Here is a 16,321-nt window from a genome sequence, read left to right on the forward strand (position 1 = left end):
ACATATGTATCGTTATATATAAATGGAACAAATTAATTAATGTCAGACACAGCGAAGTAAATGAAAAATATGATGAAATGTCTTTAAACTATTCTAAATGCATATACATAATTTTACTATCTTAAGTTAAGTTATTGCGTTGCTATATTTAAGATAAATACATATTAACGTGATTTAGATATCATTTGTAAAATAGAGCACCTTGAGAGCATTAATGTAAAATTGTTCAAAAGAAGAACCTCCAAGACATGTTACAATTTAGTCCATGCCTAGTTTTCTAACACGTGATTGAGATATATAGTGACTAGTTCAAAATCAATAAAATGATTTGTTAAATAATATATATCTATTGTTTTCTGCCTTATGTCCGACATGACACTTGTTCCTTTGCTTTATATCTCTACCTCGAGTTGTTGTTCTTTGCTACCTTTACAAAGTTTCCATTTTTTAACTCAAAACTTATAGCATTCGATCTCTAAGTAGATACATGTCTCTTATGCACTAAACATTCGATTGAAGCACTGTGATTAAACTGATAAAAAAGCTATATAATTTTCACTTTATTCTGGTAATTCTTTAAGTTTGTTTTCTTCCTCATCTCCAAAGTAAAAAGCTGCTTTTTCTTCTTTTTCGCTTAACTCCTGGTTTTTCCTATCCTTCCTTCTTTTGTTCACACGCCTGAAAAAGACAATATAAAACAATTCAGATTTGGATGTGACTTTAATTTTGACATTTTATTTTAATTATTGGTGTAAAGTGATATCAAGCATGGTTAAATGGTAAGATCGTGACGTCAAAAAGTAAAAAATGTATTATTCAAATGTGAAATGGATGAAAAAAAATATTTGTCCGTAACAAATTAATACAAAATGTGTCTCCCAAACGCCTTCACCAAAAGCTCATATCAATGGAAGGAATTGAATCGCGTTTGAAGTTATTCTGATACCTTTGGTTTTGTAACATCTCACAATATACCAAAGAAATGACAGTAACAAATTACCAATATGTCAACTTAATCATAATTCAAACTCAAAGTCAATCAAACTGGGGCAAAATATTAACAAAACAAAGGTTTACACGGAGATTCTTGAAAAGTACACAGAGAATAAGACCATGTGTTCTGGAAGAGTAAGCGTCTTCTGATTCATCGACGACACCCGCCATGTAAACCTTGGTCAATCCAAGTAAGTAATGTCACGTTCTCAAATGAGAACAAATATAAAACAATGGAGGTAAACTAATGAGCACCATACACATTCATCTTCAGGTCACACAACCAAAAAGAATATTTCCCGATGACATTATTATGGCGGTCATAAAATTCCCCATAATTTTCATTAACCAATATGATAGATAAACTTTAAATCTCGACTCACATCAAAAGTACAGAGATAGATTAGCGAGATGTATGATGTGAACAAAAATATATCTTAGATTCTGTTAACATTCACAAAGCGTACATTTCATTAGGATGTTAATCAGGATTTAACTCAATCGCCTTTTATACGGGAGGACAAGGCGGTGTTTTGGAACTCGAATCATCGATATTTTCTGACTCGTCGATATTTATAAATATTATTATAGTACAATACGAAGGAACATGGTTGACCGGATAGTCAAAGGCTGCGTGTAAACAGTGTCTCCAAACCTCGTGGAAACTCTTTTGCGGTTCGAGAAAATCTTGAAAGCCAACATCATACCGATGTCGCTTCAAAAATCTTACGACTGTGCGGTTTAATTCTACTTTGCAGTCTTAATAGATTTATCAGCGATCAATTTAAACCAAAACCTATGCACAAAGAGGTGTCGCTTCTGCAGTACACAAGTAATACCTAGGCTTGTGCTTTCTATTTCTTGCGATTATAGTAAAAAAAAAAAAAAAAAAAAAACATCTTAACAGACAATTAGGAACAAAAACAATTACTAGAAGATTTATGAAAAAGTACAAGGAAAATATAACTGGGTGTTCTGGAAGGTATCCACCATGTATGGGATTGGCGGAATGCATAGCAATAAAGCTTGATAATTCATACTATTTCTAATGTTTCTTCCGGTTATGGAATGCAATGGAATTTTAATAATGCATTTCAAACACTGTTAAGTAGGTTGTAATTGGTAAATTTGTCCGCGTTAGGATAATCTGGGTGGGATGCGATAGTTGTAGGTGTAAATGTGTATATACTTACATTCCAAGGTCTTCGGTGTCGTGGCGACATGAGTCACGTCGTACTTGTAACCAGATTGACGTTTTGCTCATTTCCTCGGAGATATTAACACGTTCATCGAAGTTTCCTTTAGGTTTTTCATATTCATCCTCCAGTAAGCCTGCAGTCTGTACAGGAACAACAAATACCAAAGTATTAACATAATATTAACCAGAGATAAAAAATATGTATATCTATTAACAATCTTTTAAAAATAAAATAAACATGAACAAAACAGATAAACGAAAATGAAACTTAAAAGTTGATTCCGATATAGGTACTTTTGTCCTGCATCGCATGCAATACGAATCTCGCGAGATTTATATCAACAAATACTAGTCATTCCATAAGGTGTTTCAACGAGATTTTCGTCTTATTTTGGTAACACTTTATTGTCTAAGTTAATTTTCAAAAAGCCAAGTCCAATTCTATTAGGTTGGTGTTTCACAGGTTGTCTCCGAAAAATCCTGTTATCACAAAACAGTCATTCACCTCAGCATTTTTATTCTTGTCCTCTTTCGCCCTTGCCTTATCTTCTGGCATGAGATCGTCAAGCCATTTCAGCTCGTGTTGTGTAAATATCTTTCCCATGGCCATCCTCACAAAACACGTGCCGGCAACCTAAACGAAACATATGATTCACTTTATTAACTAGAGGTAAACAGAGACATTTTTAAAACGATGTTTTCATCGTTGATTTTAAAATTAATTCAATATGTTGAAATTAAAATATATTTTATGACCTTTTGATTTAGAAATGGATAGGTTTAAAAAAATGTATAAATTATCCTTTCGCCAGCAGAGAGGGAAGTGGGGGAGTAGTGCTTTTTACACGATCAGTCAATTAATAAAATCAATTTGGTGGATTTTGATTTTTCAGTGTTGTAGAACATCACCATGAAAACGTGTACACTCGAAACTAGTGAAACCATTCAACAAATTAAGATATTCTTTCATACTTGGTCTGGTCAGGGCAATACCAACCATAAGGAATGAATAATTTCTCTTACCATTATAGGGAACACAATTGAAATAGATTTGACTTGTTTGATGACCCAAAGAACGGCCAAGCAGAGGATTTGGATGAATGTAAACAGGTGAACGCGCTTGATCCTGACGTGACGAAGGTACAGTCGGTCTGGCTGGTATTTTGAAGGCATGAAGATGAGCGCAATTCTGTCCACCAACTGGAAAATAAAGACCACGTCGTATAACATAATGAAAAATCATAAATAAATTTATTTATTTTCATTAAAGAAGATATCCTTTTTTATGGAAGGTGCAAGTGCCTACATATGTTAATTTTCAAGAGAATCATTCATGGACATTCAACAGAACAAATATTACAGCCAACTGCTTATTCACTTGCAATATAGATCAAACTTGCTACAAGGATTGTTATTATTTTTCAAAGAAGTTTTTGAGTTTACATTAATTCTTTGATTTCTTAACTAAATAGACACTTTACCTTACTAGATATGAATAAAATTCTGACCAAATGTTACATTTATGCAGATACTACACAAAGTGTTTTCCCTACTTCCATCGAAATATATTAGCATTGAAATACTACATGTTATACCACTCACATACTTCTAAGTGCCTTTGCTTAATTAATTTGCCAAAGGTCGAATTCAATCTTTGACCAAAAAAACTTGACCGATAACCAGAACAGACAGACATTTTAACTTTTCACATGGTTTACCCCCATCTCTCCCACATGGTTTGCAGACATAACAAAAACATTTTTGAATTGAGTATGTATCCTTAATCATAATTATCATAATTTTCCTTGTCAAGGAAACGCATCTATATACATACGTATTACCTCATGAATTATAAACACTTTCGATCACAGTTGAGTGTGATGAGTATATTTCTAGATCGTAAGTGTCTTTGCTATAAAAACATTTGTACTTAAACGAAACAAATAATGGTGAAATTTCATCTAAAAAGAAAAATAGTTTTCATCAATAAAATACAATTTTACATACCTAAAATTAAGGAATAATTTAAACGTATGTATAATTATACCTATATTTGTATGTTCGATTACAGCAGTGACAAGACGAGGACATAAAGAAACAACAACATGTCAAGGTATTATGTTTGAATTTAGCCCCTCTAGAAAAGCCTACATGCAGTCAACACCTACCTGCATTCCTTTGAGAGCAGCAACTCCCATGTACAAGAAGACTCCATAGAGTACAGGCATAGGAATTACCTGAATATAAAAAAATCATGTTTAATATCATAATCAATTGCTTTTTATAGGACCGATCGTGATAAATCCAATAATTAGGATTGAAGGCCTTCATAAGGACTGGATAAAAGACATAATTTAATAAAAGATCTTAACAGACACTTAGTATTACACATATTCAACTTTACCATACCACGATTTCGGTATTTTCGTACAAAGACAATTGTGAACAACTTATTGCGCGTTTTAATTTCCGTGAATACGTAAAGACCCTTCATGCCGTCATGCCAACCAATTAAAATGCGTTTACAGTTTATTGCATGTGTGGTAGAAATGATTGTTATATAGTTATACTGCCTGGTGTCTTTGGAACTAAGTAGCATCCACTTATTGATGTAGAAATTCTTTTACCTCAATACATCAAATTGTAATACTAATTTGGAACAGTCTAATGATAGTTAGTCAATATAATTAATTTTTACGTGTACTTACACCAAGAATTTTTGTTAGAAATACGGCCAATCCACTGAGAATTCCAACCATCAAAGCTGTTACTCTCTGCTCACTGAAAACAAACATTTTTTTGTAATTTGTCATTATGTTACTGAACAAAACTACAAGAAAACGCCAACAAATTAACATGCCACCATGTCGACATAATCATAATCCAACCCTAAATTCGATAAAGCCATGGCTAAAATGATCAAAAGAAAGATGTACACGAAGACTCCTAAAAACGTACGAAGAGGAATAAGAACAAACGTCTATCTAACATATTCATGTACGTCTTATTGAATTTCTAAATTAATTTGGTAAATTTATCAATGACTATATGCTTTCGCTTGATCAACAGCTGAATGACCAATATGTTTAATTACAAAGATTAGTAAAAAATGTTTTGGAGAGAGATATCGGATCAAAATAGTGATTGTGCATTATAATTTAATAACTTTATTTATAAAAGCAATCAAGTTAGTGACTTACCGAACGCCAAGGAAAGCGGGTCTTTCTCCTGGAGCAGTGCATTCAGACTCTTTTTTCAGACTCATAACATGGGCCAGAGCCGAAACAGTGGCAGCGACATACCATGGAAGACCGAGGAAGGAGCAAGCGAGAATACAAATAGCTACAACCATCATATCCAAATGGTACCCACTTCCTTTCTGCAATTGTCAATATAAGAAAAATTGATTTTTAAGTGAAATAACAGCAAAATCCATGTTTATTTTGTAATGTACAAAAAACAAACAGTTTTGGTTCTACAAAGAATTCATAGAAAGAGAAAATAAACAGAAATGGTGATTCTTAGTTACCTCTATCAATTAGATCAAATTTCCCCATACATTAAATATCTATATCTGTGGCCAATGATTAAACACAGCAAGAAAATACCACCATGTCAATATAATCATAATCCTTACTCAAATTCAATAAAACTAGTAAATACCAACATGTCAACATAATCATAATCCAAACTCAAATTCAACAAGACTGGAACAAAATATAAACGACAAAATTTACACGGAGACTCCTGAAAAAGTACAAGGAGAATGAAACCAGGTTTTCTTCACAAATTGAATTATGATTTGCTTTCCTACCTTTAGTTTATTTTCTTTCCTGTTGACGATGACTGCTGTGATTTGCTGATCCATGAACACAAGGATCACTGCCAGAGCAGCAGGGACAGCCGCAGCTAAAGCCAACCACCAGGGGTTGTTAGGATGGAACGGACTGACAACCCAACCTCGGCCAGGTCTGCTGGTCTGTATGGTATAATAAAGATTATCACCAATAATATCTAGACTATATGGTATCAAAAGCTGATCATCTATATATCTTAACAAGCATCACGTGAACTAGTAATGACAAACAATGATTAGTCTTCATGCTATTTATAATACAAACTAGTCTTTCTTTTTAAATTATATTCACACCAGACCTTACCATCATGAATTTTAAACCACCAATGATGTTTTGATAAGTTGTATCTTTTATTGATATATATATATTGATATATTCTGTGATGGGAAAGTGTAAGGATTCTAAAACCAAATCACACAAGTAGTATAACATTTTCGTATTTTAGAATACAAATCTAAAATTTAATCCGTAAGGCCAAACAGTAAAGAACATTAAAAGATATTAACTTACAGTAAATTCCGAAGGGACTTCAAGTTTGGGAGTTGGTACACCGATCAGCATATCTACCGCCACCATGACAATGATGGAGGTGAGAACAGCAAAGTCACTGAAGAGTTGGCGGACCTGTACAAATGAAGAAAATGTGTGTTGATTGGATTTCTACTGCATTTTCTACGGTCTTTGCTGAGTATCCTTTCCAAATAAATGGAATTTAACTTAGAATGCTGTATTTATGAAGTAGAGCTACTTGTTCGAAAATGTAGTTTCTTTGATGATGATGATGATAGACAACAATTTTGGATAATATACATGCGAATGTGATAGCTCGACCATTCCAAAAGTATAACTAATACATGTGTTATCATAGCGTCAAAATATTCTGACACACTTTACCATTGAATGGATGTCGTTCTGAATTTATTGGGAAGTTGTTTTCTTTATTGGAAATTTAGAGGTTTAAAGAAAGCTTGCAGAGAAATAAAATTGATTATTCTCCGTCGATATCACAACAAAGGCACTTAACAGACACTCTTTAGTCATTTTCATCTTTCAGAAATCTGGTTGTGCGATTTTATTCTATCTTTGTAAATAAGACAATACGAACCACATGAAAACTTTTAAGTACACTTAAATTATGAAATCATTATTGATTACGATGAAATGTGCATTTTTAAATCAACCAACACTTACAGAAGTAGGAAAGAAACGACTGGTCTTCATGTCAGTAAGAGAAGAAGCGATGACGTATGTTCCGAGGAAAAGGAGAACAGAAAGGAAGAAGACATTTGGTTTGTATTCAGCATGTTCCATACATCCCTCTCCAACCAAAGTTCCGTTGAACATTTCACATGTGGTTTTGTTGAATGAGCTCCAGTCCATTGTCATATTGGTGGAGTTTCCGGTGGACCCAATCGAGTACATGTTATACCCAGTGTAGGTAGCGTTGAAGTCGGTCCCGTTTATGAAGGTATTGTTGGGGAATGGGTTTACACAATCGCAGACGTCGCTATAGTGATGCGGATTCAAAGGATAATTCTTGAGGATACCCAATTCCTTCTTAAAAGCTTCGTAGATGAAAATGAGAGCAATGAGGCAGGCGAAACTTTCCTCTGTAAACCGCGTTATATATCTAACGAGAGCGCTGAGGTCAAAGGCCACGATCAGCACACAATATACTGCCGTCCATATGCCTACCCAACATCGGAAAGGCATGTACACCAGGTCTTGGTCCCTGAAACGACATATTTACTACGTCAATACTGAAAAAGAATATTCTACAAACGTACTATAAGTGTAATTTGATTTAATATGCATGTTTTCACATTTCGTATATCTAAGACTGTACATTTTTTTGTTAAAAATATTTAGTTTCAGGACAAATTAATCTATTAAACATACTATTCAGCATTGTATTAAAAATAAAAGTGACCTGATTAAAAATCGCCCTAATCAAATAAACCGCAGGACACAAATATGATAAATAACTTTGAGGACTGTGCAATTGTCACAAGAGTAAAATTGAAGCTAAATATCAAGACAACTGTAATTATATAAAATGGATTTTGACAGCATTCATAATTAACCGTAAGTATCAAGCACATTTGATATATCCGGGATTCCATACAAAACCTGGTTTTTTGGACGATACTTACTTACAAACATTAAAGAGAATCATTTCTAGCACCAACATTGGTCCGGTACTGCCGAGAATATTCAACGGCTGGCCGGCGAATAAGGCAAACAGGATTCCTGTCAGAGATGCCGTTAAAATACACTCCATCGTACCCTGTAAACAAATAATTATTCCAACAGTATTATTGTATGAGGTATCTTCAACATATGCTGGTTACAAGTGGAATAGTATTTTAACACTATTATTCAACATTTATAAATGTAAGATGCCAAGAAGAATTTTTTAAAAATCCAAAAAAGAAGTGTAGGCTTAATCTTATTACACCACGTGATATTAAAATATTTTAATGATTAACTTTGATTTGTTATCGCGAACTCTCATAACTCGAAGACCCCGTTAAATTAGAATCACATCGTCAGTCTCTGCCTAACTTTAACCTGACTTAGATCGAACACTTGATTATCTCGACGTTTTCCCATGGTCCCGCCGAGTTCGAGATAAAGAGATACAACTGTACTTTGTTTTACTTTATTTTGCATCTGTTCTTTACTCTGCAGTCGTAAAGGTCAGCGTTAAAAAGGGAAGGAAGCAAACATTTAGATCTGCATGACTTACCATGTACTGTTCTGTGGCTTGGCCGAGAAGACCACCAAAGGTGACGTTTGGTGTGAGGGTGGCGAGGAAAAGGTAGATGACAGAGGCAACACACTGTATATGCATACAGTCCTTGAAGTCGCTCCAGTAGAACGGTAACTTTCTCTTTATATCTGCTATCATTCCTCCGAATAATCTAACGAGAAAGAAAAGTTTGTAAATATCATAAAATCATGAAACCAACCCATTTTATACCACAGTCTCTACAAAAATGAATTTTTCAGGTACATTATTCGTGTCTGTCCTCTTTATATGACTTATTAAATGTTTACCTGCCAGTCCGCTGGAGGGTAGGGTCACAGTGTGATTCTTCCTCCTCCTCCTCTGGGGGACCGCCAGCTGGAGTCACAGGTGCTCCGTTCTCGGTTGGGACGGAAACAGTGGTTGGTACTTTGGCGACCTTTCTTCCTTCCTAAAAGTATATTACCGACACATAAAAACCCTGTTCTGAATTATCGTTCATAGAATTTGATCCTGTTGGTATTTTCTCAAGATTAAAGCTAGCGAAGGTTCAATGTATTATTGGAACCTTCAACACAGGCGTGTAAGCAAAACGTGTGAAAATGTGAAAAGATAAAAGATTATTATTCATATTATCCTAGTACTTATCTATTATAAATTCTATGAAATGAAATGAAGGATATATTGATATGATTCAATATTATATGATGACAAATATGATCGTCACTCTTCGCCATTCTTCTACAAGGATTCATAATATTTCAGTTTGACTAAAGGCATATGAAATGAAGAGAGAGTGACCATATCACAGTGGTTATTTGTCTGACCGAATCACACCCCTTCTTAGTGTAGTACGACCACACAAGGCTACGATAATGCAATTTGAACAATCGCACCTGTAATTATCTAATTCTTACCTGTGATGGTACACTGTCAGGTGGTTCAATACGAATCTTTGGGTCCCATTCGCCAGGCGGTAGCACTGTTACCTGGTCGAGGAACTCGTCTATTCCGGATAATAGATCCTGTCGGTTTCTCGCTTTATAAGCCACTTCCCGGAATACCTTAGGAATGGGTTAGACAGAAGTTAAGGGGGCTCATAAGTCTATATTTGTCAGTAGCAGTATGGAAAATCAGTCAACAAATCTGCTCGATTGATGAAAAGTTTTTTTGAAACAAGATTTAGACAGCACAAGAAATCTTAGCGCGAACAGTTAATGTCAGGTACTGCAATGTTGTACGTAACACAAAAGATGTTACACATCCAGTATAAGTAATCAACACAGGCATTGTATGTGAAATTACTTAAATTTTTTCGACCAAAGCTTGAAGAAAAATGACAAACGTACTTTTCATTGAAGCCATGAAATGGACTATGGTTTTCAATCCTCGAAAATAGCAAAACACAGAAACATCGAGCCTTAACAGTAACCCATTTCTAGATTAAATGCAGTCTTCTCATATCTACAGTGTATGTGTGAACTGTTATATGAATTATAGTACATCTGGCCCCACTTGTTTAAAACATCTCAACTTGAGATTTCCTCAAGTCGAGATTTTCCTCAGCTGATATCTCCTCAAAAACGGCTTGTATAAAATTTTCTCAAGGAACAGGAGGAAGGCATCGGCTAGGATGTCCTGAAATTCCTTGAGGAATTTTCATACAAAATATTTTCAAGGAGATATTAGCTGAGAAAAATCTCGACTTGAGGAAATCTCAAGTTGAGATGTTTTATACAAGTGGGGCCTGGTTTAGGAATGTTTAGCAGCATATCACATCAGTAAGGACATCTCGTGGTCAGAATTTCATTCATATGATTTACGTCACATGATATGTGAGCTATATCTATAACTTGTTTACATTACATACCTCGTCGACAAGGATGGTAGATATAGACCGACCCATTTCGAAGTTTTTGGAGTAGCTCCCGGTGGGACCAAGCAAGATAAAGATGAAGCGCGTGGGGATTGGTACCTCCGTCATGTCACCAACATGTCGTCCTTCAGTTAGACGGACGAACGCCGTCACCTGGTATTTGAGGCAGTCCATCTCGCCGACCATGATGTTAGCAGCCTCGGCCCCTTCTGGGATCTTCCTCATGAAGTCCACATTTAACTGAATAGAGTTTGATCATGTTTAGAAATATATAATACGCACCACATAAAATTGAGGAAATATATTTTGTAGGTCAAGGTACTTTTTTATCCAATCAACGGATTGAAAGTTTTCATGCCATGAGGCGAAATAAAAACTTTTGCGACTAGCTGTTTAAGACGATCGCATATGCGCTTTGTTGGTTTTGTTGGGGTTTTCACCACTTTGAATTTCTATACACAATACCATGAAGCACTCACTGCGCTCGCTATGATATATTCAAAGATTGCGAACGACAGAGATCATAAACGATTTTCAAAATATAAACTGCTCGTGTTCTCTTTTTCTCCTTTTTGACATTGGATTCAGGACTAGTTAACCATGTATCATGACATTTTCTAACATTTTGTTATGATACTAACCTTTGTAGAGGAGGCGGAATCTGGCAGATCACCCATATTCTCCATATTTGGAATGCTGTTTGGGTTGCTACGGAGATTTGCACCCGAACGGTGGGAAAGGTGGCCCGAACTGTTCTCTGTTAATCAACAAACACATAGGGAATTCTATCTATTAAATATGTTGATGAAAACAATTTTACAAACGCATAACAATGTGGATTTTTCATTAAAATGTGTCATAGCTACTAATAATTTTATTTTTCAAAAACATTTACTCCGTGTTACAAAAGCAAATCGGAGACGGGTCTAGACAAAATGTATCTCTATTTAGTGACATGATAAAAACCTTTTTCTGCGCTTGTGAAAAAACAAGAAAATACCAACATGTCAACATAATCATCATCCAAACTCTAATTTAATAAAACTAGGGGAAAATATGAACGAAACAAAGACTTATACGGATATTTCCGAAAAAAGTACAAGTAGAAAAAGACCAGGTGTTCCGGAAGAGTAAGCGCGTATTTTGCTTCGACGACGTCCGCCATGTAAACCTTGGTCAGTCCAATGAAGATGTTAAGGAAGTGACGTTTGGTTGTCATGACACTAATATAACTTACCTCTACCCTTAACGGAGAAAGAACGACCAATTTCGGAGAAAGTCCTCTTCATGGAACGTCTCTTGAAACCGCCCTTGCTCGGATCGTCATCGCCAGGCATCACACTGCGTCTACGCTTCTGGTGCTGGTTCCAATGCAAGGACACAATGGCCGCCCTGATTGGGTCTCGTAGACGTTCCTCTAACTGTTTATTGTTGATCAGGGAGTCGAGGATCATGTCTGTATCAAAGATTTAATGCTTATTTACTATCAATGTAGAAATCTGACAAATTATCATGAAATTAAATCACATGCTTTCTCTTAGTGTCGTGTTATACCTTAAAGATGTGTTTTCAATTATTAACAACACAGTGGTTTTACATATTATTTAATGCAAATTAATATATCTCTACGTATTGGTTTTGCTGATTTCACATATAACCGAGTTTATTTCTTCCATCTTTAAAAAATTAACATAACATTTCGAGTATATACTATTCGTTACCTGCGATTTGACCAATATGGTAGGCATCCATTGAGAGCATGACAGCGCCCTGTAGGAGAGAGGACCTCAGCTCGAAAAGGGAATGAAGAGATAGCGAAGCAACGTGGGGCTTGGACCATCTTGAACCGCCCTCCTCTACATCCTCTTCGTATTTCACCCATCTAAAGATAAAACAAAATAGTAGGAATAATTGAAAGCCAATCATTCTTCCCAGAAATATTTTAGATGAACGACCAATGATCAACTGTATAAATTCCATTCGTTTATTTTTAAGTATACAACTCACACGCGAAAACATTTCAATATTCTGTTTCTCATTTTTTTTTTTTTACAAACCTGGCCGCTTCCCTCCACTGGTACTCCACACCTACACGTTGTAGTGTGTCTAACTGACAGAAAATATTGTGAGTTTCCTCGTCTATCTCGCCAATCAGATGTTGAATCTTTTCGCTGGGCGACATGGAAGCTGTCGATATATGAGAGATATATACATTACAGCATCAGCAGAAGTGTCAATATTTCATTGGAGAGAATTAACCTGTTTTATTGATGTTGATCTTACGTCGGTCTCACTTTGGCAGTGTCAAGAATTTGGTTTCCACCTCACAGCGCCCTCTAGTAGTGTCAACATTTCATATTTGTATACTGTACATCGTTCATCAGTAGTGTCAACGTTATAACGAGGTATACTGTACACAGCGCCCTCTAGTAGTGTCAACATTTCATTAGTGTATACTGTACAGAATTCACCGGAAGTGCTAAGGTTCAGCTGTGTATACCTCACAGCGCCCTCTAGTAGTGTCAACATTTCATTTGTGTATACTGTACAGAATTCACCGGAAGTGCTAAGGTTTAGCTGTGTATATCTCACAGCGCCCTCTAGGAGTGTCAACATTTTAGTTGTGTATACTGTACATCGTTCATCAGTAGTGTCAACGTTATAACGAGGTATACTGTACACAGCGCCCTCTAGAAGTGTCAACATTTCATCTGTGTATACTGTACAGAATTCACCGGAAGTGCCAAGATTAAGCTGTGTATAGCTCACAGCGCCCTCTAGTAGTGTCAACATTTTAGTTGTGTATGCCGTTCAACGGCAAAAATGAAAAATATCTATAGCTCCCTCTACGTAGTAGTAAATTGAATGTGCACAAGTATATGTGAAAAGCGCGGAAAGAACCGATAAACTGAAGTGTAAAACGTTATCAATACAGCACCTTAACACAAACAGAGTATTATCACTTATTTTTTTTTCAAATCAGCAAGAAATATCACGTAAAACGAGATATAAGTCTCCAGCTTTAATATTATTTACAACTGTGTTAAGTACATGCTCATCCAATGTTACTCTTTTTGAAAACAGCCTCTGATCTATCAGTGAGACGAGTGTCGATCTCCCAACATAATATTGGTACCCTTAGCTTACATGATCACAAAATAACACGTCATGTAAAAAGAAACATGTCCACAACATTTACAACCATACTGCACATCAAGAAGTCCTACCAGACGCCCATCACAGATGTTATTACGTAAACAATCACAGATATAAACCTTCAATCAACGATTTCGACAAATATTTACCTTCACCATGTCACTACTTTCTTGTAAAACAACAAAACCGGTTAAATTTATGTCACATTGACGTACATGGAGACACGTGCAAAAAATATTCAGTATTAATTACACAATATTCCATTTGTAAACGTATTGAGCGGTATTAGTAAATGACGCAGTATTCCAAACATGTGCCGAAAATACATAACATATATATATATTTATGACATATGATCGTTATTTCAATTTTACCAATGTACAATGAAAAACAATTATAAGCCCCCTCACCACACAGCCTGGTACACACTTACCGAGAAAGTTCTCAACAGCAGCTAAAAAGGGGGATAGAAGTCAGGAAATAGTACCTCCATTCTCAGAAGCTTTGTCAAAATTTATATGATATACAGGACACTCAAGGGAAATGAGACGAATCGTTGTATTAATTTAGTATTGAAACGTCGTGTTAGGGTATCTACATGTAAGGCAGTTGATATCATACTCCATATTTTGTTTTAATTGACAATTATTTCCAATATAACCTGACTTATACTAAAAGAAATAATCATTTATCGAAAGTGTAATCAGTCAACTAGAACAGCCAATTTAATGGCGTCGTTTCCATGCCAACAATAATGACGTTGCTATGGACACGCGATGAATGTCCTTTTGAATATTTTAAATGATACTGCTTTTTAACTAGTTTATATCGTGACATGTATTCATGTAACGCGCCTATTGATATGAAGGCAATCTTCAAGTACACGTTAAAGAAAACAGCCATATTTAAATATGATCCCCCAGGAAGATATTTATACGTAACACACTGAATGTGAATCAACGTCGATAGTGAAGTCATTTAAATGTATGGCGATCTCTTCATGGTATAAACTCGATTTATTTTTTCTAATTAAATTTTAATAAAAATTTCTATAATGCGATTAACAAGTTATGTGTATATAGGTCAGATCTGTGTACTTTATACCTAAAGATATTTCCGTGTCATACAACTGTGTTACAAAAACATCCATAAAACACTGCATTCGCCCTAGATTTTCCAAAAATGAAATAAACAGACATGCAATTCTCGTGACGTCACAAGTCAGGTTCATCCCGAGTAAAAAATATTCTCCGCTGTCTGATTGGCCAATACATTTTATTTTTTGTATTTTCATGGATTGAATCTGTTGAAATATCATGTTTAAACTACAAATAACACAAATTGTGCAGTAATGCACGTGTGTTATATGAGCGCGCATGTGATACCTACTGGGAGGAGCGGCGTCTACATGGTTGACAGTGTAGGATGCGCTGGTCTTGCCGCGGTGTTTGTGATGGTGCTTTCCCGGCCTGTGAGGACGACTTGGTAGGCGCAGACCGATGTAGGTACTGTCCATGTGATGACTATCACCTGAAATATGCGTCACAAAACATAAGGATGATATCTAGATAACATATTAACAGTTTCTAGAAGAGAAAAACTTACTTTGTTCTAACTATACTGTTTCATTTAAATGGTTTCTAATCCAATATACTGAACACAGGAACAAGAAGAAATTTCTGTAATTTATATCGCTACAAATATTGGTTATACTCATTATTTTACGCGTTGCATTAAAACAAATCACGGATATTGAGATGCTTTGTTGTTCTTTCATCTTATTCCTCTTTCAATCTTTTGGAATCTTTAATTCATAAGACACGAGAATTTCATATGTAGAACGTGTACTATTGATATTATGATCCTTATAACTAAGTAAGGGAATTAAGCTTCACTCTCCTGTGATGGGCGAAAGAGGGGCCAGATGAAAGAGAGAAGGGGGTGGGGGGGTATATCGGGTTAAATAGAATAAGATTGTTTTACATGTAAAAAAAAGAGAAGGCATCTTCTTTTCTCACCAATTAATCTCCTTTCCTCAAACAAATTTTATTTTCATTCCAAATGACCCCAAATTAAGAGCCCGCCCTTACTTACTGTAGCTATCATCGCTAAACTGCCGTCCAATTCCCTGGTCACGCACGACCGTGCCACCTTGCGTCACGAGATCAGAGCTCGACATGGCGCGTGATTAATGTCGCCTATTCCTTAGTAGATGTACTGCGACGTCACACTACACGTTACGCCCTTTTCAATGTCTTTGAACTCTGGAAGATAAAAATCAATATTTGTGTAAAATTCATATATAATAACGATGTTCTATATCACGAATACAGAAGTTCAAGATGAGGCAAACGCATCCAAATATATATTTTAGCTCTGTTTATAATAAATATATGCATGACATATATTTAAAGATTACGCTTAATGTTAAAACTATACATATTTCACGTTAAAACATGTTAAAAATTACGAGGGGCAACACTAAAACAGTC

The 16,321-nt window shown here is 35.5% G+C and overlaps 1 protein-coding gene across 1 annotated transcript; it reads right to left on the bottom strand.

Annotated features, from left to right (window-relative positions):
* Positions 1-560: 560 nt before the first annotated feature.
* Positions 561-16,008, bottom strand: LOC132563665 (electrogenic sodium bicarbonate cotransporter 1-like). Its single transcript, XM_060228409.1, has 22 exons — positions 15,924-16,008; positions 15,219-15,359; positions 14,263-14,283; positions 12,731-12,860; positions 12,395-12,555; positions 11,911-12,129; positions 11,315-11,430; positions 10,668-10,913; positions 9,715-9,861; positions 9,109-9,248; positions 8,798-8,972; positions 8,202-8,335; positions 7,240-7,780; positions 6,559-6,672; positions 6,006-6,170; positions 5,392-5,570; positions 4,900-4,972; positions 4,360-4,428; positions 3,215-3,391; positions 2,697-2,825; positions 2,187-2,332; positions 561-678 (listed from the first exon to the last, which is right to left on the bottom strand). The coding sequence occupies exons 1-22, from the start codon at positions 16,006-16,008 to the stop codon at positions 561-563; spliced, it is 3,426 nt and encodes a 1,141-aa protein (XP_060084392.1).
* Between the last annotated feature and the right edge of the window lie 313 nt (positions 16,009-16,321).

Source organism: Ylistrum balloti, unplaced genomic scaffold (assembly GCF_031769215.1).
Source record: "Ylistrum balloti isolate Yb309-2 unplaced genomic scaffold, AGI_CSIRO_Ybal_v1 Utg369676, whole genome shotgun sequence".
NCBI classification, from domain to species: Eukaryota; Metazoa; Mollusca; class Bivalvia; order Pectinida; family Pectinidae; genus Ylistrum; species Ylistrum balloti.